The sequence below is a fragment of the Jaculus jaculus genome, chromosome 7, assembly GCF_020740685.1.
Source record: "Jaculus jaculus isolate mJacJac1 chromosome 7, mJacJac1.mat.Y.cur, whole genome shotgun sequence".
Classification (NCBI taxonomy): Eukaryota; Metazoa; Chordata; class Mammalia; order Rodentia; family Dipodidae; genus Jaculus; species Jaculus jaculus.
Genome location: NC_059108.1, coordinates 117905625 through 117928056, shown reverse-complemented (window position 1 = coordinate 117928056; position 22432 = coordinate 117905625). Strand labels below are relative to the sequence as shown.

Here is a 22432-nt window from a genome sequence, read left to right as displayed (position 1 = left end):
CTCCTTTCTTAAACACTAAGACTGGGGCTAGGGAGATGGCTCAGTGGTTAAACATACTTGCTTGCAAAGTCTGATGTCCTGAGTTTGATTACCCACATAAAGCCAGATATACAAAAAAGGGCACATATGTCTGGAGTTTGTTTGCAGTGGCAGGAAGCCCAGGTGATCACATTCTCTCTCTCCCCTCTCTCTCAAATCTCTGTCAAATCAATTAAAAAAAAATTACAAAAGACTGAGCAAGACTGAATAAGAATGATCTTCCTACCTCTGCCTCCTGAGTTCTGGGATTAAAGGCATGTGCCATCATGCCTTGCTGACAGATGGATCATTTTGTGAGCAGATCCTTCCCACCCTTAACCTGCTGCTCTTGGCTCTGAGTTACTTGCAGGATTCATAGGACTAAGCAGACACTGACCATCAAAGTGGAGGGGGCTGGAGAGATGGCTTAGCAGTTAAGGTGCTAGATTGCAAAGCCAAAGGACCCAGGTTTGATTCCCCAGGACCCACATAAGCCAGATGCACAAGGGGACATTCACATCTGGAGTTTGTTTGCAGTGGCTGGAGGTCCTGGCATGCCCAGTTTCTCTCTCTCTCTTTACCTGTCTATTTCTATCTCTCTCTCATATAAATAAATAAAAATAAAATATTTTTTAGTAGAGTCAAGTATCTTAGCAGAATTCTCTTCCTCACTTTTTTTTTTTTTTGTTTTTTCGAGGTAGGGTCTCACTCTGGTCCAGGCTGGCCTGGAATTAACTCTGTCATCTCAGTGTGACCTTGAACTCATGGCAATTCTCCTACCTCTGCCTCCCGAGTGCTGGGATTAAAGGCGTGCGCCACCACGCCCGGCTACTTCCTCACTTCTTAAGAGAAAGGCTTCTAGAGTGTTCATGAGATGGTGAGAGATGGGAAACTGAGGCAGGGATGTGCTCTTTAAGGAAAACTCTGGTGAGTTTCCTGGCTCCTTGTGACATGGTAGACAAATAAAATGTTTTTCAAATGTGTGGATGCATTTATGCTTTCAACACTTTTCTATTCTTTCTCCATTACTGTGAGAGCTAACATACTTGCACATTGGTTGTTGTTTTGGAAATCATTTAAGGGTCCATATATAGCAATGGGCCCAATAAGCAGTAATTTCTTTTTTAAAAACATCTTTCTATCAATTTCTTCAATACAGAGGGACAGAAGGAGAGAGAGACAGAGAGAACGGGTGCACCAGGGCCTCTAGCCTCTGCAAACGAACTCCAGATGCCTGTGCCACCGTGTGCATCTGGCTAATGTGGGATCTGGAGAATCAAGCGTGGGTCCTGAGGCTTCGCAGGCAAGCGCCTTAATCACTAAACCATCTCTTCAGCCCTAAGCAGTAATTTCTTTGAGTATTTGTATTATTTCACTTAAGGATCATTGATGCTGTAGTTGGGTCCAAAAGAACTCATGGTCTTTTGCAGGTGCCTTGGGTTTTGCTCTTATCCCAGAGCTCAAGATTTCATCTTGGGTCCAGAAAAATCCACTGTGTTCTAGATCAGTATGGTATAGCATGTCCTTTTTGAAACTAGAAAATTTTTTTTTGTTATGGACATACTCAGTATGTAGACAGCACATGTTGGTACCATCCTTACCCTCATCCCTGCTCCCCCCCCACCCATGGACCTTCCTCATTAGACATGCCAGTTATTCCCATGGGGATTGTGGGTTGAGCATTGTGGGGGTGGCCATCAGTTATGAGGAAGAGGCAATGTGTCTGTGCACAATGTCCCAAATGGTGGCTCTAACAATCTTTCTGTACTCTCCTCTGTGAATTTCCCTGAGCCACGTTGGGTTCATTTTAGATCTACTTCAGTGATGGGCTCTCAGGAGTCTCTGTGTCTCTGGATCTCTGGTTTAGTAGGAGTTGAGTGTTCTCTGTGTCTATCTCCTTCACCCTTGTACTGATATCAGCTTCACCGAGAAAGCAGCTCTCTTGGTCATTTCCCCAATTACTCTATGGTTTTGGCTGGGGCCCTGGCGAAGTGCGATGGGCTGTGAAACTAGAATATTTAAAGAAAATAGTTTTATTTATTTGCAAGAAGAGAGAGAGGAAGGAAGAGATGGGGGCTGGGGAGAGAAAGAGAGAGAGAGAGAGAGAGAGAGAGAGAGAGAGAGGGAGGGAGGGAGGGAGGGAGGGAGAGAGGGAGGACAGGCATGCCAGGGTTTCTTGCTGCTGCACACAAACTCCAGATGCATGTGCCACTTTGTCCATCTGGCTTTACATGGTGAGGTGGTTTGATTCAGGTGTCCCCCATAAACTTAGGTGTTCTGAATGCTAGGTTCCCAGCTGACGGATATTTGGGAATTAATGACTCCTGGAGGCAGTGTATTGTTGGGGGCGGGCTTATGGGTGTTATAGCCAGTTTCCCCACGCCAGTGTTTAGCACACTCCCATTGCTATTGTCCACCTTATGTTGGCCAGGGGGTGATGTCCACCCTCTGCTCATGCCATCATTTTCCCCTGCCATCATGGAGCTTTCCCTTAAGCCTATATGCCAAAATAATCCCTTTTTTCCTAAAAGCTGCTCTTGGTTGGGTGATTTCTGCCAGCAATGTGAACCTGACTGCAACACATGGGTCCTGGGGAATTAAACCCGGGCCATCAGGCTTTGCAAGCAAGTGCCTTAACTGCTGATCCATCTCTCCAGGCCTAAATCTAGAATAAGTGGGGTTGCTGAGTAGATGCTTGGGTAATGTGTACACCCATTAGTGGGGGTTGGGGAGATGGCTTAGCAGTCAAAGGCACTGCCTGTAAAGCTCCCGGCCTGGGTTTGATTCCTCAGTACTCATGTAAAGCCAGACCCAAAGTGGCACATGTACATGCGTTTATTTGCAGTGACAATAGATGCTGAAGTGTACACGTGCATAACACACACACACACACACACACACACACACACACACACACACCCTAATTAGATGAATTTTAAAAACTGATGGGAAATGTAGTAAGTATGAGAGTAACTCGGGCTGGTTTGTGACTTTCTGTGTGCTATATCCCAGTAGAAATCAGAGTAGCTGTTAAAATGAAACAGGAACCAGTACTACAAGACATGGTGAGTGCAGCTACCAGGATGTCTGGAACCCAGAGAAATTACCAGCCTGAGGAGCAAGATTGAGCATGCTCATGAAAAGGGACCCTCCAATTGATATGTAGATCCCATAGTTGCATTCATTTTAAAATCCAAAGAAATTCTGCCAGTTGAAATCCTTGACATGATGTTATAATGTCCATAAACCTGGGGATAATTTGGTGGAGATTTATTAAAAATCTTGGGAGAGGAATATGCTCTCAAATATATGGATGATGTCAGCTTTCTACAGTTAGTTACCTTAACACAAATCAATTTGAATGCCAACTGATAAAAGCAGAAAGATAGGTGTGATCTAAAAGATTACTCAGTGTAGGCTTTTATATCCTGTTGGGACTGCAACTAGCCATGTTGACAAGAGAGGTCTTCCTACAACAACAACAACAAAAAATTCGCAAAAGCTACTTTCTGGACTCCACTAGAGGTTTGAAGTGCAAATTGTTGTGATTGACTCAAAGTGAATTCATGAGAAACTCCCCATTAAGAAGGGGAGGACAGGAGAGGTCAAACGTGAAGTCATTATTTGCTGCATGGTCCCATGACAACAAGGGTGAGGTAAGCGTTCTGCGTCTTCAAGTGCAAGAAGAGCCATTATTCCGAGGAAGCTAAGGAGGTTTTCACCATCACTGTAGAGCGCGAGGGAGAGGAAACGGCTCTGCTCGGCAGCCTGGGAGATTTGGCTTATAGAAGAGAAAGAACATGGCAGGAGCGTTATTGAGGGATAAGTGAGTGAGATGAGACAACCTCTAAGGTGCCATTGAGGCCCAACGCTGACACTTAAGCATTCCCTCTCCATCTCTTTTTAAAAGCTTGGGTATAAGACCTGTTTGCTATTGAAGATTCTTAGGGCTCTTATTTACCAGCTTGAACTCTTGCAAATGTCATACGGAGCTCATTTTAGTGGAGGAAAGAAACATTCTGGGCTCTTAGTCCAGCTAATGCAATATGAGCAGAGCAAGGAGTCCTGAGGAGAGAGAGAGAGAGAGGGAGAGAGTGAGGGAGACAGTGAGGGAAAGAGAGAGAGAGAGAGAGAGAGAGAGAGAGAGAGAGAGAGAGAGAGAGAGCGCACAAGTGAGCACACTTCCTCTCTTCTGCTCATAACTCTTGCTTTGACAAGTGCAAAGTGCCCCATTATTAGTGTAGATGAACGTATTCATTGCATCTCTTGCAAGCATACCAGCTGAAAATTGCTGCACGTTCTACAAAATGAATAGTTGCATTTTACAAACGTCATTCATAATTCTTGGGAGGTTTGTACATGGTACATGTTAAGGAGATTACTTGCTTGTTATTTTTCCCCTTAATTAGCCTCATTATTTGAAAGAAGAGTTCTCCACCACATGCTTTAACGAATTGAGTTTTTGCCTCTAGGATATGGCATCAGAAAAACAGAGATAAGGCAAATCCTTAATTAGGAAAATGACTTTATGCCTAGTTAAGGCACTCAGAACTCACATGTTTGGAATTTGACCATAATAAAATCTTTTGAATTTTTTTCCCCTGGAAAACTGATTTATTTCCTTCTTTTCTCTCTCTCTCTCTTTCTTTCCTTCCCACCTACCTACCTTCCTTCCTTCCTTCCTTCCTTCCTTCCTTCCTTCCTTCCTTCCTTCCTTCCTTCCTTCCTTCCTTCCTCCCTCCCTCTCTCTCTTTCTTTCTGTCTTTCTTTCATTTCCTTCTTTTCTTTCTTTCTTAAAGCCATTCTTCTTCTTTTTTAACCTTAGCGTGGATGTGTGTGAATGTGGGCGTGTGCGTGCCACAGCTCATGTGTGGAGGTCAGAAGGCAATAAGGTCCTTGCTGCCTGCGATGTTTGAGGCAGGGATCCTTGCTTGCCACTATGTACGCAGGGTAGCTGGCCTGAAAGCTTCTGGAAATTTTCCAGTCTCTACCTCCTATCTCCCAATAGGAATGCTGGGATGACAGACACACACTATCATGTCCTGGGGATCTGAACTCAGGACTCAGGTCTTCATGCTTGTGCAGCAAGTGCTTTACCCACTAAGCCATCTCCGCAGCCCCACAAGGCCATTCTTTTTAAGTATTTGTTCATGATGCATGGGATATATCCCCTTAGCACACACACACACAGACACACACACAGACACACCACCACCACCATCTTTGACTGTATATAATTTCAACCTAGAAAATTTATCCTGATTGTTCATATACGTTGCTAAGTTCAGCGATATATGGTGGCTGAGGGTGTGCCTCTTGGATGTCATTTATTCATTCACTCAGTCACTCATTCAGTTACTCAACAAACATGTCTAGGTGGCTATTTTTTTGGAGCTTTCTTTCTATACTTTGAGAATAGAGAAAAAGACAAGGCAGAAAGAACCTTCCGCAGGTCTAGTGTTTAGTGAGATAATAGCCATGGGTAATTCCTCACTGCAACGGGGTGTGAAAACTCATGTGTAAATGCGCCATTTGGGTGGTGCAGTCTTAGTAAGGAGGTAACACTGGACTCGATAGATCGGAATCTGAATTCTGCCCCTTCCCAGCCACGTGATACTGATTAGTAGCTGTGAGCTTCACTTCCTTACCCCTGAAACAGGGACACCTCAATCCTAGACACCGTGGGACACACTCATAGCATAGCTGAGGTAACGTGGGGCGTGACACACAGGAAGTACTCGGTTACTTAGCATTAGTGAATTATCACTTTATTTTTAGCTTTAATTCTTACTTACTTATTTATTTTTTGTTTTTTTGACGTAGGGTCTCACTCTGGCCCAGGCTGACCTGGAATTCACTATGTAGTATCAGGGTGGCCTCAAACTCACGGTGATCTCCTAACTCTGCCTCCTGAGTGCTGGGATTAAAGGTGTGTGCCACCAAGCCTGGCTTAGTTTTTTTTTAAATGAAGAGGAAGAGAGAGAGAGAGAGAGAGAGAGAGAGAGAGAGAGGGAGAGAGAGAGAGAGAGAGGGAGAGAGAGAATAGAGAATGAGCACACTAGGGCCTCCAGCTGCTGCAAATGAATTCCAGATGCATGCACCACTTAGTGCATCTGGCTTTATGTGGGTGCTGGGGAATTGAATTCAGGTCATTAGGGTTTATAGGCAAATACCTTAACTGCTGAGCCATCTCTCCAGCCTGAATGTTACTTTTAGTAACAAACTGTGACTCTTCCTTCCAGTTTTTCCATGAGGGAAAATTTGCTTGGGCCATACCCCACGCTCCCAGACAGAAGGGTCACAGCACGAAGCCTGATCACTCAATCTAGGACCACAGCCCCAGAGGCTGCCGAGGAAGACAGGAGTGCTTGTCCACAGGCTGTTCCGATAAGGCAGTTCTGCCCCTCCCAGAATTTAGATGCTCCCTCATTTAGGAATCACATCCTAGCTGAAGTAGAGCCCCCCACCTTTTTTTGGACTAAGAAAAATTGTTTTGCAGGAGGTTTTTTCCACTTTTGTTATTTTTCTCCTTTCCCCCAAACGTAAGGTCAAAGCATGAAGCAGAACAGAAGGTTGTGCAGAGGAGAAACAGATGTTTACTGCTCATTTCGTAATCACAGGGCTGGATGGATTGGACAAACTATAATCCTTTCCAAGACAGACCTGTACCCAAGCCACCCCAGGCTCCCAGCGTCTTCCTGTGTTTAAAGACTCTTGCTATTTGCTTCCCATGGGAGTGGAGGAACCAGCTCCCCTTGGTGGCCCTCCGAAGGCATTTGTTCAGCTGGAGGGAAATGGCCCCATGCTTCTGCAGCTTTCTACGCTGACCCAAGCGCCAGGCTTTGCTCCCAGCTGCTGGTGTGCGGCTCCCACTGAGGGCTCTAGTTCTTTCAGTTCCCATTGGCCTGGGTTCTGAATTTGCAGGAGCCTTTCTCCAGGACTTACTCATGTTCTGTCCCATGTGGGCGGTTTCAGAGTCTCTCTAGGTGCAGATACATATATGGAAAGAAAGAGAAAGAGAGAATGAGAGAGAGAGAGAATAAACATCATGTTTTCTCACTCAGGAGTTTTCTAGCTGTTTCCAAGAGACTGTGAAAGACTTTTTGTGTTTTATACAACATGTCAGAAAGTCCCAAGAGAAGAAATTTTATACGCATGTGTGTTTGTAAACATCATTCCCACGCTGTGATTCCCTGCCCCTCCCGTTTCCACCGTCTTTCCTCTCCCACTGTGTAGATACAGGGCACCATGAAGCCCTAAATGCTGGCCAAGTCAAAGAAGGGAACACTTTAATTCTTGAACGACCACATGGACCAGAGCAAATTTCAGCAACCTAAATACTGCCTGGGACTCTTATATGATTAAAGAAAGGGAATTTTAATAGTTTGACCAATGACCAAATCTTATACATGTGGATTTCTTTGTTGTAGCATCTTAGATTACCTAATTTCTGTGGTGCCATCATGACAAGAATGTAAAATAAGTGCCGTTGGCTTAGCTAGTAGGTGGCAGATGGTGAGACAATAGAAAAGGTTGGGCAGTTGAAGATCAATATGACACTATAGCAAAACATGTTATTTTAGTTTTAAAATATTTATTTATGAGAGAGAGAGAGAGAGAGAGAAAGAGAAAGAAAAAGAAAGAAAGAAAGTAAGAAAGAAAGAAAGGAAGAGAATGAATGCATTTTGCTTCTGCAAATAAATTCCAGATGCAATGCACCACTCTGTGTTCCTGGCTGTAAGTGGATATTGGGGAATCAAACCCAGGTCATCAGGCTTTGCAAACAAGCTTCCTTTAACTGCACAGCTATCTCTCCAACCCCTAAATATTTTATGCAACTGTTGTCTGTGAAACTTGGATGAAAAACTTCATTTGTATGGAGTGCAAAGAAAAATTTGGCATAAGTCAGAATGTTAGTGTATCTTAACTGTTATATTACGTGTCTAGTGAGACATTATAAGGAAAGGAAGGCCTGAATTGGTTTTTATTTAAAAGCAGGCACTTATATGTATGTTTTTAAAATAAACACTGATAAGAAACAGATGTTCATGACCTTATAAAGTTAAAAAGTTCATTCCCCCCACCGCCAGACTCCACAACTAGAAGATATAATGAAGAAAGATCTTGAGCAACAAAAGTCCATGTGCGCTGGGCTTAAACAGGAGGATCTGCTCTGAGCCACAGATCTGAGCCCAAGCAAAGCAGCCCTATAAACCTGCTGCAGCTTCTTGAGTCCCCAGGGCGCCCGCATACCTTGGAGAACAGAAAGATACACAAATCAAACATATGTAAGAAATGGGTCTAGAAGGGCAGCCTTTGATTTTGATGTGATTACTGGTAAGTTTTTGAAGTTTTTTGTTTTCTCAAAATATTCCAAGCTTGGATTAAATGAGTTTATGATTACAAAATGACAATTGAGTACCCTGAAATTACATAATCAAGAAAGTCATACTCCACAAAAGCCAATTTGGATGTGGGTCCTGTAAGGACATGAACAGAGACACAGGAGAGTTGAGAGGAATGGACAAAGGCATTTCTCCCAGACAGCAGCACTGAGATTGACTCAGTTCCCTCCCCCACTCACCTATTGCCAAAGGGGCTTCCTCACAATTGCCATTAGGATTCTATTACTTGTCTCCTAATCCTATTTGTCCCTTTTACTTATTTATTTATAAATATTTTATTTATTTATTCATTTGACCGAGAAAGAGGGAGGGAGGGAGAGAGAAAGAGAGAGAAAATGGGCGCGCCAGGGCTTCCAGCCACTGCAAACGATCTCCAGACACGTGCACCCCCTTGTGCATCTGGCTAACGTGGGTCCTGGGGAATCAAACCTGGGTCCTTTGGCTTTTCAGGCAAACACCTTAACTGCTAAGCCATCCCTTCAGCCCCCATTTGTCCCTTTCTGAAAGGGGATTGTGAATCCTTTGGTCACTCCATTTCTGCTCCATCATCGTGTAAGAAACAGCTGTGCATACAGGGTAGACAACTGGCTCATTGCTAGACTGGCTGTGAGGAGCCACCTCTGAAGGACATGGAGAGGATTCTACAGGAACCAGTGATGTGGATTTTGGCATGGCAGCAGTGGCACAGAGCACTCACTCTGGCTGGTGCCTTGGGGCAAAGGGTGAGTGTGTTTCTCAAGTGGTGAAAAGCATGCAAGGATATTTTGTGGCTGGGTAGGTACAGGAAGAGATTGATCACTTTTTAACTTTTTATTTATTTATTTATAAGAGAGATAGATAGAGAATTGGCACACCAGGGTCTTAGCCACTGCAAACACACTCCAGACACACATGCCACCTTGCGCGTCTCTGTCTTATGGGGTTCTGGAGAGTTGAACCTGGGTCCTTAGGCTTTGAAGGCAAGTGCATTAACTTCTAAGCCATCTCTCCAGACCCCCTTTTAAAATTTTTAATTAAAATATTTTTTTTTTTGTTTATGAGACAGAGTGAGAAAGAAATGAGAGAGAGAGAGAGAGAAAGAGAGAGAGAGAGAGGGAGGGAGAGGGAGGGAGGGAGGGAGAGAGATCGTGTTTTGAAAAGCAGTTTTCTGTCTGGGCACAGAATTGAACTTTCTCTTAGGCCCTCCCCATTAGAGTGAGGTGCTGCAGGTGACATATCTCCTATGGAAAATGATTGAAAATGAGGCTTTGTAAGACTTCCCAGTCTAGTTTCCCCATGTTGTTTCCCATTGGGCTGGCTGATAGAGAGAGCTATGGGATTTTAGGGGGTGACAGTGTGTCAAAATGGAAGCATCCTGATTCTTTAAGTGAGCCTTTGGAGAAAAGAATCTGCACTAACTTGACTGCTGGACTGCGAGCACAACAGCATTGGGGAGCCCCTGCAGTGAGCTAGCACGTGTGCCTGTTCATCGTACCCTAACTTACGGTGGCATTGGTTAATGCTATCAGCTATAATCCTGTGCACTGCTTATATTGCTTACTATTCCAAGGCGTCCCCTTTCTCCATTATAAACAATTTAACCTTGGGAAAATGAACACTTTTTTGTGCTTTCATTTCATGGTCAGTAAAACTGAAGAAATTATAGCATCTCCTCGGGCTATTGTGGGGAGGCAATGAATGTATAAATACTTCAGATATACCTGAATCTTAGCAAGGACTGTATATTGTTCTTACTGTTGCAAGCATATATTTACATGACATTCTAGTCATGATTATTTTTGAGGAAGGGTTTCACTGTAGCACAGGCTGATCTGGATTCACTCTGTAGTGCCAGGTTGAGCTTGAGCTCCAGCACTCACAGTGATCTTCCTACCTCTGCCTCCTGAGTGCTGGGATTAAAAGCCTGTGCCATCATACCATACCCTAGTTTTTCTTTTTTAAAAAATTCTTCTTCTTATTATTTTATTTATTTATTTATTTTTATTTTAGAGAGTGTGAGAGAGACAGAGAGAGGCAGAGAGAATTGATGTTCCAATGTCCCAGCCACTGCAATTGAACTCCAGGAACTTTTGCCACTTAGTGGGCAGGTGTGACCTTGCTCATGCTTCACCTTTGTGCGTGTGGCTTATGTGGGATCTGAAGAGTCAAACATGGGTCCTTAGGCTTCACAGGCAAGCACCTTAACTACTAAGCCATTTCTCAAGCCCTATTTTATTATTCATTAGTCATTAGAGAAAGAGGTGGGGAGAGACAGAGAGAATGAGCATGCCAGGGTCTCTAGCCACTGCAAAAGAGCTCCAGATGCCTGTGCCACTATGTGCATCTGGCTTACATGGGACCTGAAGAATCAAACCTGGGTCCTTAGGCTTCACAGGCAAGCGCCTTAGCTGCTAAGCTATCTCTCCAGCTCCTGACCCAAGTTTTATTAGCAATACCATCACTCTGCCTGTAGGACCACACATGGCCATGATAATATGACACTCTGGTTGAGAATGAATGCTATAGCTGTATTGTGAACAGAGATGAAAATGCCAAGTGAATTACATCCTTTTGCTCTGTGAAACTCAGGTGCATCCAGAGAGTTGATAGATGTCAGATTATTCAAGGATAGTTCCAGACCACTCTGTGGCTCCGAGTTGGGAGGATGGGATCTGTTTGCATTGTATTATCCCAGAAAAGTATTTTGTTTCTGCTAAGTAACTTAGAAGGCATCATGGATGTCTCGTTTGTGGACCGTAAAGTATCTTAGCACATATCCTAGTCGTGCCCACGCTCAAGGTTAATGTGTGAACCAGTTTCTGCTGTGGGTTTGTGCCTGTCCTTCCTTAAGAACCTTATGTTTGCACTGGAGAGATGGCTCAGTAAGTGAAAGTGCTTGATGTGTAAACATGACAATGAGAGTTTGGGTCCTCCAAACCTAAGCTGCCAACCCAAGCACTGTGGTGGACATCTGCAATCCCAGTGTGCCTACAATGAGGAGGGAGGTGGAGACAGGAGAATCCTCAACAGCTTACAGTTTAGTTAGCCTGATGTACTCAGTGGCAAACAGGGGACCCTGTCTCAAACACAGTGAAAGGGGAGGTTGGGCACCAAGGTTGTCCTCTGATCGCCACACATGTACCATGTTATGCATGCACATGCGGGTACACAGGCCAAAAACAAAAGAATTTTATATTACCTGTCTACCTCCAACCTGCTTCATAGAACAGGGTAGCCATATCTGGAAACATGGGCATCCAAATCCTGAGCCGCCTGTGGCCTAATTTTCTATTTACCCCAGAAGAAGAGGGAGTGATGGATGATTTTGCAAAAGTTATCTGAGGCTATTTACCTGAAGCCTGGTTTGAAAGGCTAGTTAGGTGGTCAAATTTATAAAGAATTTTCTCTGTTGTACAGTGAAGGAAGCCAGGCTGTGTAGAAATAAAGCCTGCTTACAGGGAGCCTGTCCTCCAGGGCCTGGCTTGCTTGCTGTCTGGCTAAAGCAAGCATGCAGAGGATCATGATGGCAGATGTAGTCTCCAGCCTTGGAACAGGTGTGTCTTATGCTAGGATGGACACAGATTCATGCTTTTCTTTCTCAATGATTGTTACTTTGACAGTATTTTTTTGGCTTTCTGAGTGCAATTTCCACCCCAGATACCTCAGAGGGAGAAGCATCTTCGTGTAGGTGATGGGAGGCAGTGTCTGTGTGATTCCTGTCTCTGTATTTTGCCCACACCCCAGAAGAGTGCATCTTAGCCACCTCTCCAAGAGTTATGGTGTCAAGTTATGATACTGACAAGACTTTGATTATTTATTTATTTTATTTATTTTTTTCTGAGGTAGGGTCTCACTCTTGCTCAGGCTGACCTGGAATTCACTATGTAGCCTCAGGGTGGCCTTGAACTCGTGTTGATCCTTCTACCTCTGCCTCCTGAGTGCTGGGATTAAAGGTGTGCGCCACCATGCCTGGCTTGAGCATTTATTTTAATCTCATCACATTAGGAGGAACAGTGGGAGCAATTTAACTATCCATTTTTTGTCCCTGTCACAATTTTCTGGGATTTATTATTATTTTTTTAATCAAAGGTTAAGAATCTGGTACTTTATTTCATAGTCTCATGAGAGTTTGCTTTAGGTTTTCTTAAGGCTTACAAGGAGTGAAAGCCATCCTCTCTTCAGAGACCCTTAAGTGTTTTTAGATAGAAGAAATTTTCCTAGGTGGGCAGAACTGTGTCACAATTTTTCTTTATTTTTTTAATGTTTTTTGTAGTGCTCGGATTGAACCTAGAGCTTTGCCAATGTGAGGCAAGAACTCTAACCTGAGCTATATCTCCAGCCCCTGTCACAACTCTTTATAGGCCTGAGACCTTTATTTAATTTACTCTTTATTATTTTATTGTCTCCCTATAGTGGTAGACTGGACATAATCCCCTCCCTACTGCTTTACCTATGATGGTTGCAACTGAGTCTACCGTGGGCTGACTGCCATCCAACTTGGTAGAAAAAGTTAGAACTGACTTTCAGTTCTTTGTGAAAGCAACTTCCTTTTATATCTCACTCAGCTGATGGAGTAACTGGATTTTCCTCTTTTCCATGAATTGTGTTAGTTTCCTGCACAGGCGGCCTGGGTTTACAAACGTTGCTTAAAGTGAAATTACCAACTGAATAATGGCTTTTGACCAGGGTTATCCCTGGGTGGGATGGGGTTTTGGAAGAAAGATCCTTAGACAAAATGCGTTTCAAAGCAGAGAATGATTCAAGTGGTGAGTTGGAGGGACAGCATGAACATGGACCAGCTGGGGCTGGCTTGTTCACACCCACTGCACCTCAACATAAAACCATGCATGGAGCCGGGCGTGGTGGCGCACGCCTTTAATCCCAGCACTCGGGAGGCAGAGGTAGGAGGATCGCCGTGAGTTCAAGGCCACCCTGAGACTCCATAGTGAATTACAGGTCAGCCTGGGCCAGAGTGAGACCCTACCTCGAAAAAAAAAAGCAAAAAAAAAAAAAAACAAAAACAAAAAACCATGCATGGAGACTGACTCAGTGGATATGCAAGTCTTATTCTCATGTCATATGCCGGACAAAGCACAAAAGGATGACCATATTCCATCAGTGAGGGGTTGCCTAGAAGACACAAGGCTGCAGATAGGATGGAAGGACAGATGTGACTGTTCTGAACAAGGTAAGTGACAAATGGTTTTGAGTCATCCATGGGAAGGAGTAGGGAAAAGGGCCTGAGGTCCTTTCTTAGTCACACTTGTTCCAAACACAAGTCACATTTTCTGCCTTTACCCTTCTGCCTTACTCTTCAGCCTCAGTTGAACTTGGGGTTATTCTTTTTTTTGTTGTTGTTCATTTATTTATTTATTTGAGAGTGACAGACACAGAGAGAAAGGCAGAGAGAGAGAATGGGCGCGCCAGGGCTTCCAGGCACTGCAAACGAACTCCAGATACATGCGCCCCCTTGTGCATCTGGCTAACGTGGGTCCTGGGGAATAGAGCCTCGTACCAGGGTCCTTAGGCTTCACAGGCAAGCGCTTAACCGCTAAGCCATCTCTCCAGCCCAGGGGTTATTCTTTTTTTTTTAATTTTTATTAACATTTTCCATGATTATAAAATATATCCCATGGTAATTCCCTCCCTCGAAGGGGGTTATTCTTAAACATGTTTTTATACAAGATCTGTAAGTGCTTGAGTGGGCCACTCCAAATTTAGCTTAGGTTTTTTTTTTTTAGTACAATGCAAGTGGAGGATACCAAGTGACATTTATACACTACTACTGACACTGTTGAATAGATAACACCTTGTTCACTTATGTCAAGACAATTATTACTGTATGACTCCTATAGTAGAGATAAAATTATTCTGAAATGTGAGCAAAAAATGTGAGCTAAAAGATAAACTACATTTAATAAGTATTTTTATATGTTTATTATCCAAGAGATATCTGTTGGACCACAGAAATGTTCATATAGTCTTCAGAGTTTTTTCCCTCCGTCCTTTCTTCCCTCCTCACTTTGTTTTTTGTCTCCACCCCCCCCCCCCCCGGGGGTTGAGATCAAACTTGGGGCACTGTACTTATGAAGCAAGTATTTTACTCCAGAGCTACACCTCCAGCCCTAGTCATCAGTGTTCTTTCCTCTGTATGTGTGTGTGCATGTTCACGTTCATGTGTAAGTGTGGTGCGTGCATGCTGTGGAGCATGTGTGGAGGTCAGAGGACAACTTTGATGGTGGGCCTCTCATTTTTCACTGCTACATTCCCAATGCTGGACTGCAAGTGCCTGGGAACCTCTCCTATCTCTGCCTCCCTTTTTGACATAGGCACACTGGGATTACAGATCCCCACTATAGTGTCTGCTTTTACATGGGTTCTGGAGACCCAAACCCAGGTACGCATACTTGAGCCATCTCCTTAGCTCTCATCAAAGTTGTAATGGATCAGGAACTACTTAAATACTGGAAGAACCAAGATGATGAGCCAATCAATTTACTCAATGACTGTCCACTGAGAGTCTAACGTATGCCTCACCCTGTTTTTAGAAGCTCAGGATAGCTAATAAGTATACAAAAGTAGTGTCAAGTGGTGAAGAAAGGTGTAGCAGAATGAGATGTCAGAGTGACATGTGCGTGTATGTGTGTGTGTGTGTGTGTCTGTGTGCGTGTGTATGCTTGACCATGCAGACACACACAAGTATATTAAATAATGCAGTCAGTTGATGTTAATGTGAATTTGGGGGAAGTGTCAGGCCAGGGTCAGAGCATATGACAAGTCTTTAGGACAACTTTAGCATGTATGAGGAAAATAGCAAGATGGCTGTTGTGGCTGCATCAGAAATACTGAAGGTGATGGTGTTAGGAGATAAGGTGGGAGAGAAAACAGGGATGAAGTCATGGAGTGGCCTTTTTTTTTTTTTTTTTTTAACCAGGGCAAAAGAAGGGGTGGGAGTGTTAAAGGAAGGGATTGAGGAGTTGAGATTGGTTCCTCTGCTAGCTATGTGGGCATCTGCCTGTAGGATTGGCAGTGGGGAGCTGGCAGGTGACTGGAGCAGTGTGATGAGGTGTGGGGGTGGTGGGCTTGGGCGGCTGCACGGGCAAGGGGGCCGGTGGCAAGTGGCCAGGTTGGGGAGGCCCTGCACTTTGAATGTTGAGCTGACCTACAGGAGCAAGGGGTAGTAATGAATGCTTTGAATGAAGAGGATGGTGTCAAAGGAAGAAAGCAGTCATGGCTGACACCAGCGTTTGTTCTCAGTCACTGGGTAGAAGAGAACCATGATAATCTTACATGGGAGAGGGTGGATTGTATGGGTTGTTCAAGCTGTTCATTAAGTATTCAAATGGGCAGCTGGGTACATGAGTGTTCTGTTGTTTTTTTTTTTTTGAGGGAAATATAAATTTAGAAATTATTAGCTCATAAATGTTTTAAGCTATGGCATTAGATACCACCAACCAGGTCCTGAGACTGACTAGAGAAAAGGATCAAAGTCTGAACATTGAGGTGTCACCAGTCAGCCATTGGGAGAAGATGAGAAGAGGGGAGAGGAAACAGGGAAAGTGAGGAGGAGATAGAGATTTCCTGGTGAGTGCATTAGCATTGAGAGGAGGTAGCACTCCAGAAAGCAAATAAAGAACATGTTTTTAAAACCACCAAGTGCTGGAGAGATGGCTTAGTGGCTAAGGTGATTGCCTGCAAAGCCAGAGGACCCAGGCTTGATTCCCCATGACCCAAGTAAGCCAGATGTACATGGTGGAACATGCATCAGGAATTTGTTTGCAGCAGCTGGAGGCTCTGGTGAACCCATTCATTCTTTCTCCCACTATCTGCCTCTCTCTCTTTCTCTCAAATAAATAAATAAAAACCATCAAAAGACTGCTTGGGGTTGGGAAGATAGCTTAGTGGCTAAACGTGCTTGCTTGCAAAAACTGTCAGCCTTGGTTCAAGCTTCCACAAAGTGGCATATACATCTGTGATCCCACTGCACCTACAACAATGGGAGACAGATCAAGGAGAATCTGGAGCTCATGGGCCAGCTAGTCTCACCTTCATTTGTGGTCTGGCAATTCATTTTCAGGAGCAAGAGACTGTCTCAGAGAAAGAGCACAGACACCTCAAAGATGTCCTCTGACCTTCACCCAAGTGCTGGGGCATGCGTGTTCTTACACATGCACATGTACCTGCACATGAAAAGGCTTCTCCCAGAGTTAGAAGTGGCAAGGCATGACCCTTTCCTTTAAGGAACTCATGCAACAGTGAGCGGTGGGAATAAGGAAACTCATAATATAAGAGTGGAAGATGTGCCTTAGAGACAGAGATGGATTAGCGATAGATCAAGGGACTCTCCTTAAAGAGTCCAGGAAAGCTACATGGAGTTGGCAAACTTCTGGATTCTGTTAGTTAGGATGAGGGGGATAAAATTGGGCTTAATAAAAATTTATTTTTGGGCTGGAGAGATGGCTTAGTGGTTAAGCGCTTGCCTGGGAAGCCTAAGGACCCCGGTTTGAGGCTCGGTTCCCCAGGTCCCACGTTAGCCAGATGCACAAGGGGGCGCACGCGTCTGGAGTTCGTTTGCAGAGGCTGGAGGCCCTGGCGTGCCCATTCTCTCTCTCTCTCCCCCTCTATCTGTCTTTCTCTCTGTGTCTGCCGCTCTCAAATAAATAAATAAAAAAATAAAAAATTATTTTTTGTTAGTTTGTTGTTTGTTCTGCTATTACTTATATAAAACTAATATTTCCCTTCTGAAGAAATCCCACTATTACTCTACACAGTCATAGCTGTTAATTACCAACATATAAGCTACCTTATAAGGACACCACTACACCCTAACACACCCTACCCTTCTTGAGCATATTCTTGGAATTTCATTTTTTTAAAAGCAACTTTTTTTTTTTTTACTTTATTTTCATTTATTTATGAAAGAGGGCGGGGGAGAGGGGCAGAAATAGGAAACAAGAGAATGGGCACACTAGGGCCTCCAGCCACTGCAAACAAATTCCATATGCATGTGTCTCCTTGTGCATCTGGCTTACATGGGTCTCGGGGACTCAAAGCAAGGTCCTTTGGCTTTGCAGGCAAATGCCTTAACTGCTAAGCCATCCCTCCAGCCCTGGAATTCCATTTTTTTCATGGTGTAGTTCTTATTAGTTAATAACATTTTAATTCCATTTCATCATTACGTACAATTATGCAGACCCTAGTCTCAATAATAACAGCTGGTCTCAAATCTAACACATTTCACATGTGAGACAGTACATATTTTATTAATTTATTTTGCTCTTACACGTAATTCAAATATTTTTACTGCCCTGTTTTTCTCTTTGTCAGAAAGGTTAGGGGACTTGAACAAGCAGTGATCCTCAGTGTCTTGAGCAGCATGCTATGCTGTCACCTTTCTACTCCATGGAAACTTCTCGGGATGGCACACTCAGCAACCCATCTTCAAGAGGTAGTTTGTCTTTGATGTAAACTTCACTTTTCTAAAGACTCAAAAACCAGGGCTGGAGAGATGGCTTGGTGGTTAGTGCTTGTCTGTGAAGCCTAAGGACCCTGGTTTGAGGCTCGATTCCCCAGGTCCCACATTAGCCAGATGCACAAGGTGGTGCATGCATCTGGAGTTTATTTGTAGTGGTTGGAGACCTTGACACGTACATTCACTCTATCTGCCTCTTTCTCTGTTGATCTCAAATAAATAAATAAAAATAAACAAAATTAAGAAAACCCAAACAAATTGCAGAGTGTATCAGCAGGATCAGAGAAATGAACACATGCAGATAGGGAGTAGATGTTAGGTATTCTTCTGGAGTTGGTTTTTGGTTCAGAGAGGGAGTGGACATTAGGATGTTCTGGAGTTGATTCAGAGAGGGAGTGGACATTAGTATGTTCTAGAGTTGGTTCAGAGAGGGAGTGGACATTAGTATGTTCTACAGTTGATTCAGAGAGGGAGTGGACATTAGGACATTCTAGAGTTGACCCAGATAGGGAGTGGATGTTAGGATGTTCTGGAGTTGGTTCAGAGAGGGAGTGGACGTTAGGAGTTCTTGAGTTGGTTCAGAGAGGGAGTGGATGTTAGAATGTTCTGGAGTTGGTCCAGATAGGGAGTGGACATTAGGATGTTCTAGAGTTGGTTCAGATAGGGAATGGACGTTAGGAGTTCTGGAGTTGGTTCAGAGAGGGAGTGGACGTTAGGATGTTTTAAAGTTAGTTCAGAGAGGGAGTGGACATTACGGTGTTCTGGAGTTGCTTCAGAGAGGGAGTGGATGTTAGGATGTTCTAGAGTGGCTTCAGAGAGAAAGAGTGGACATTAGGTTGTTCTAGAGTTGGTTTAGAAAGGGAGTGGATGTTAGAACATTCTAGAATTGGTTCAAAGAGAGTGGATATTAGGTTGTTGTAGAGTTGGTTCAGAGAGAGAGTGGACATTAGGTTGTTCTAGAGTTGGTTCAGAAAGGAAGTGGATGTTAGGCTGTTCTGGAGTTGATTGTGGATCTCCTATGCTTGTTTATAGACTAAAGTCCAGTCAGAGCATTTATGAGGTGCAAGGTAGTAGATGCAGTAGGAGTTGTTTGGATAAAAATAACCATGTCATGACCCCCCACATGAATGAGGGTCATGTCATCCTTTCTCCTTAACCCCAATGCAGGCACGTGAGGTAATTACATACTTCAAGCAGTACAAAGTCAAGCAAAGTAACCATGTTTAGGAATGCCTAGGGCTCTGCAAACAGTGGCTATGATTTCTTGTGAACCAAAATAATACAGTCCAGTTCTTCAAAACTGAAGTAATAAAACTTCTGTGAGAAGTTGTGATGCTTGAAACCTACTAAGCATGCATATAATTGAAATATAAAAATAGTTGATCCTAGCAAAACCTAGTTTTGGTTCTTCCTTTGATTTCTACTCTTTAAAAAATTTTATTTATTTATTTGTTGGTTGCTTCTTTATTTTTTACTTATTTATTTGAGAGAAAGAAAGAAAGAGAGAGGGGGAGAGAGATACAGAGAGGGAATGAGTACTCCAGGGCCTCCAGCCACTGCAAACGATCTCCAGATGCAGGTGCCACCTTGTGCAACTGGCTTTAAGTGGGTACTGGGTAACTGGACCTGGGTCCTTTGGCTTTGTGGGTAAACTCCTTAACTGCTAAGCCATCTCTCCAGGCCTGATTTCTAACTTTTAAAAAAACAGGTTGGCTCTATTTCCAAAGATGTTTTTATCCTCCCAGCACCACTGCTATCTGTTCACCCAATTTATGGTGGTTTCAAGACATAATTTTCTCAAGCATTTGAAGCCTCTCCTTTTTGTAGATTTTCAGTTCCGTGTTGGATCTAAAAGTTCTTGTCCTAAGATACTACCATTTTTGCTTTCTTGGTAGAAAGAAGTAAAGGTTAAGTCACTTCTGGTGTGGTGTTTTCAGGACCAGAGCCAGACATTTGCCAAGTTGCATGTCCATATATTTTGCAATTAGTTTTTCTTCTCAAGATAAAACTCTTCTTATCTCTATTCTGTTCTCATTAAAAAGGTCTTTCCTGAGCCTACTGACTATATTTTCAGAAAAGCCTAAGAGATCTGACATTAAAATTTGCCTATAATTTCTAAAACAAAACAAAACAAAAAAAACTCGCTAGGAACTGTATACTTTTTCCCACTGTGGTTCTCTGTGTGTTGTATAATATTGTCGCAAACCGTGTACACGTAGAAGGAAGGGAAAATGTAAGTGATTGTTTAGCTTTGGAAAAGAGAAGCTACTTCCTATAGAAGGAGGATTTTGAATGGCTGCAGCTCAAAGCAAACACTCATGCTGGTTTCCTGTGGGCTGCTTCCTGTGTTGGTCCTCATCCAAAGGCAAGGTGGAGGGAGAGAGATTTGCTTCTCACTAAGTCTCAAGTCCCTGGTACCTCATTGTGGTGATCCATCGAAGTGTCCAAAAAAAAAAAAAAAAAAGTTCTAACACTTAGGCTACCATAAACTTAAAGAGTTGCATTTGCATATGAGAAATGTAATGAGACTTGTTTTAGACATTAGAAGAAAAATAGAGTTGAAAATGGGGAAAAGGAGAGGCTGCTGATACAGTCTTCCTCATGCTTTCAAGCACTGAGACACGGAAAGCCCGCTGAAAGGATGAAGTCACGATTCTAGCACCGAACCAGCCATGCTTCAAGATAATCGTTCCTCAATTTTGTCTTTTCAGAGCATACCTTAAAATGATTTTTATTTGTGTTTGTAGTTTTACTTTTTAAAACATATCAATCAAAAACTTTTCTTTTACTCCAAGGCCAAGATGTCCTAATCAATAATTGAAACCTTGAGTACTTCTCCCCTCATCTACAACCCCAGGGAAATGACAGTATAGGATTTAAGCTCCAAGTACTATAGGGAAAAAAAAACCAAAAAACAAAAAACGAGGGTTTTAATTATTCATCTTTGACATTCTCTTTTATGAATGATATGAAGGAAAAGACAAAATGTGGCAAGAAAAATACCTTTCACTATCATGTGTCTACTGGTGATTTTTTTTTTTTTTTGAATAGGAAAGACCTGTATAATTACACTACATTTAAAAATGTTCAGAATTAACCTGTCGTGGTGGGGCACACCTTTAATCCCAGCATTGGAGAGGCAGAGGTAGGAGGATCTCCGAGAGTTCAATACCACCCTGAGACTACATAGTGAATTCCAGGACCTCGAAAAACCAAAACCCCCCAAAAAACAAAACAAAAAGTTCATAATAAAAAAGCTCGTGAAACTTTAGTCAAACGAGTCAAATCTGTGGCCCCACTGTCCAGAGGGCATCTGGGTATTTCCCCAGACTTATTCCTTTACCTTCAGTGGGGTTGGAATGTGTGTGTGTGTGGGGGGGGGGGGTTAGGGTTGAATGAGTGTAACAATACAAATGGGTCTGCGGATTCTCCCCACAATTCCAGCTCGGCCAGTTCTTGGCTATATCCTGGGCTGTTACCTGATGCCTGCCAGGTCCATGCCCAGCTCGGACATTCCAGCCCCTCCTAACTTGGGGTACTGGCTCCTCTGGGTGGAGAGTTGTGTCCCCACTTTCTTTTTTCTTACCTGCGTAGTGGTCAAACACAGTGGGCACGTACTCCTCAGGGAAGGCGTCGTTGGCGTAGCTCATCAGCAAGCAGGTCTTCCCCACGGCACCGTCGCCGACCACTACACACTTGAGCATCTTCTTGTCGCCGTCGCCCCGACAGCCACAGCCGCTGTCACTTCCCTCCTTGCAGTTCATCTCGGCGGCTCCGGCTGCTGCTGCTGCCGCCGCCTCGCGGGGACCCGCGCAGGCTGCGCTCAGGCTCTTTCCCTTTGGCCGCTTGGCATCTTCCAGGCACGTCCCAGACCCGTAGAAAGCCTGTTGCTCACCATCCTGGAAAAGAAAGGGGGCACCCTCCTGGGAAGGATCACTTAGAAGAGGCCCGTCTCTTTTCCCTTTCTTGGAGTCTGGCAACTCATCTCCCACTGACCTCTAGGGGCTTCGTGGGCGTCTGCAGATCTCTCTTGCAGCTCGTGAGGGTCTCACTGTGCCCTCTTCATCTCTCCAGCCTGGCTGAAGACACAGTGGGGTGCGCCTAGATCTTTGGACATCTGACATGGAGCAAAGCAGGGCTTTTCAGTGGAGTCCCCCCCCCCACCCCCGCCCGCCCTTAACCCCCGCCCGGCTGGCTTCCTCCAGCTTGCCGAGTGTCAGGAAGTCATGGGTTTCCTGCAGCATTCCATATTAGGCTCAGCGGGCTGGGGAAGGCTGCAACAATGGGAGCACTGTGTGCGGGGCTGGGCTGCCGGGGAGCCTCGCCAGGACACGGGCTGGGGACGCGCTAGGGGTCCCAGGGCACACTCAAGCGGTCCCTCTCCCTGTTGCATCCCTGCTAGCCCGGCTTGCTGGCTGGCTCGTGGCTGCCGGGGGAGGAAGCCCGGGAAAGGCTGCAAGGGAGCCCTGCGGGCAGCGGGAACGGGGAAGGGGACCGGGTCGAGCGGAGACTGTGGACTAGCGCATGACGTCACCCCTCCGTGACTCGCCCGCTCAGC

The 22432-nt window shown here is 44.3% G+C and overlaps 1 protein-coding gene across 2 annotated transcripts in view; it reads right to left on the bottom strand.

Moving 5' to 3' along the window:
- The window catches only part of Rhoj (ras homolog family member J), a 100701-nt gene extending 78677 nt beyond the window's left edge, over positions 1-22024 (bottom strand). The window contains exons 1-2 of one of the 2 annotated variants that reach the window (XM_045153965.1): positions 21871-22019; positions 21461-21773 (exon numbers count right to left, since the gene is read on the bottom strand). In XM_045153965.1, the coding sequence (XP_045009900.1) occupies positions 21461-21638 (178 nt within the window). In that variant the 5' untranslated portion in view covers positions 21639-21773; positions 21871-22019. Of the gene's footprint in view, positions 1-21460 lie in introns of both variants that reach the window. The other variant, XM_045153964.1, reaches the window with a different exon arrangement.
- Positions 22025-22432: the final 408 nt, after the last annotated feature.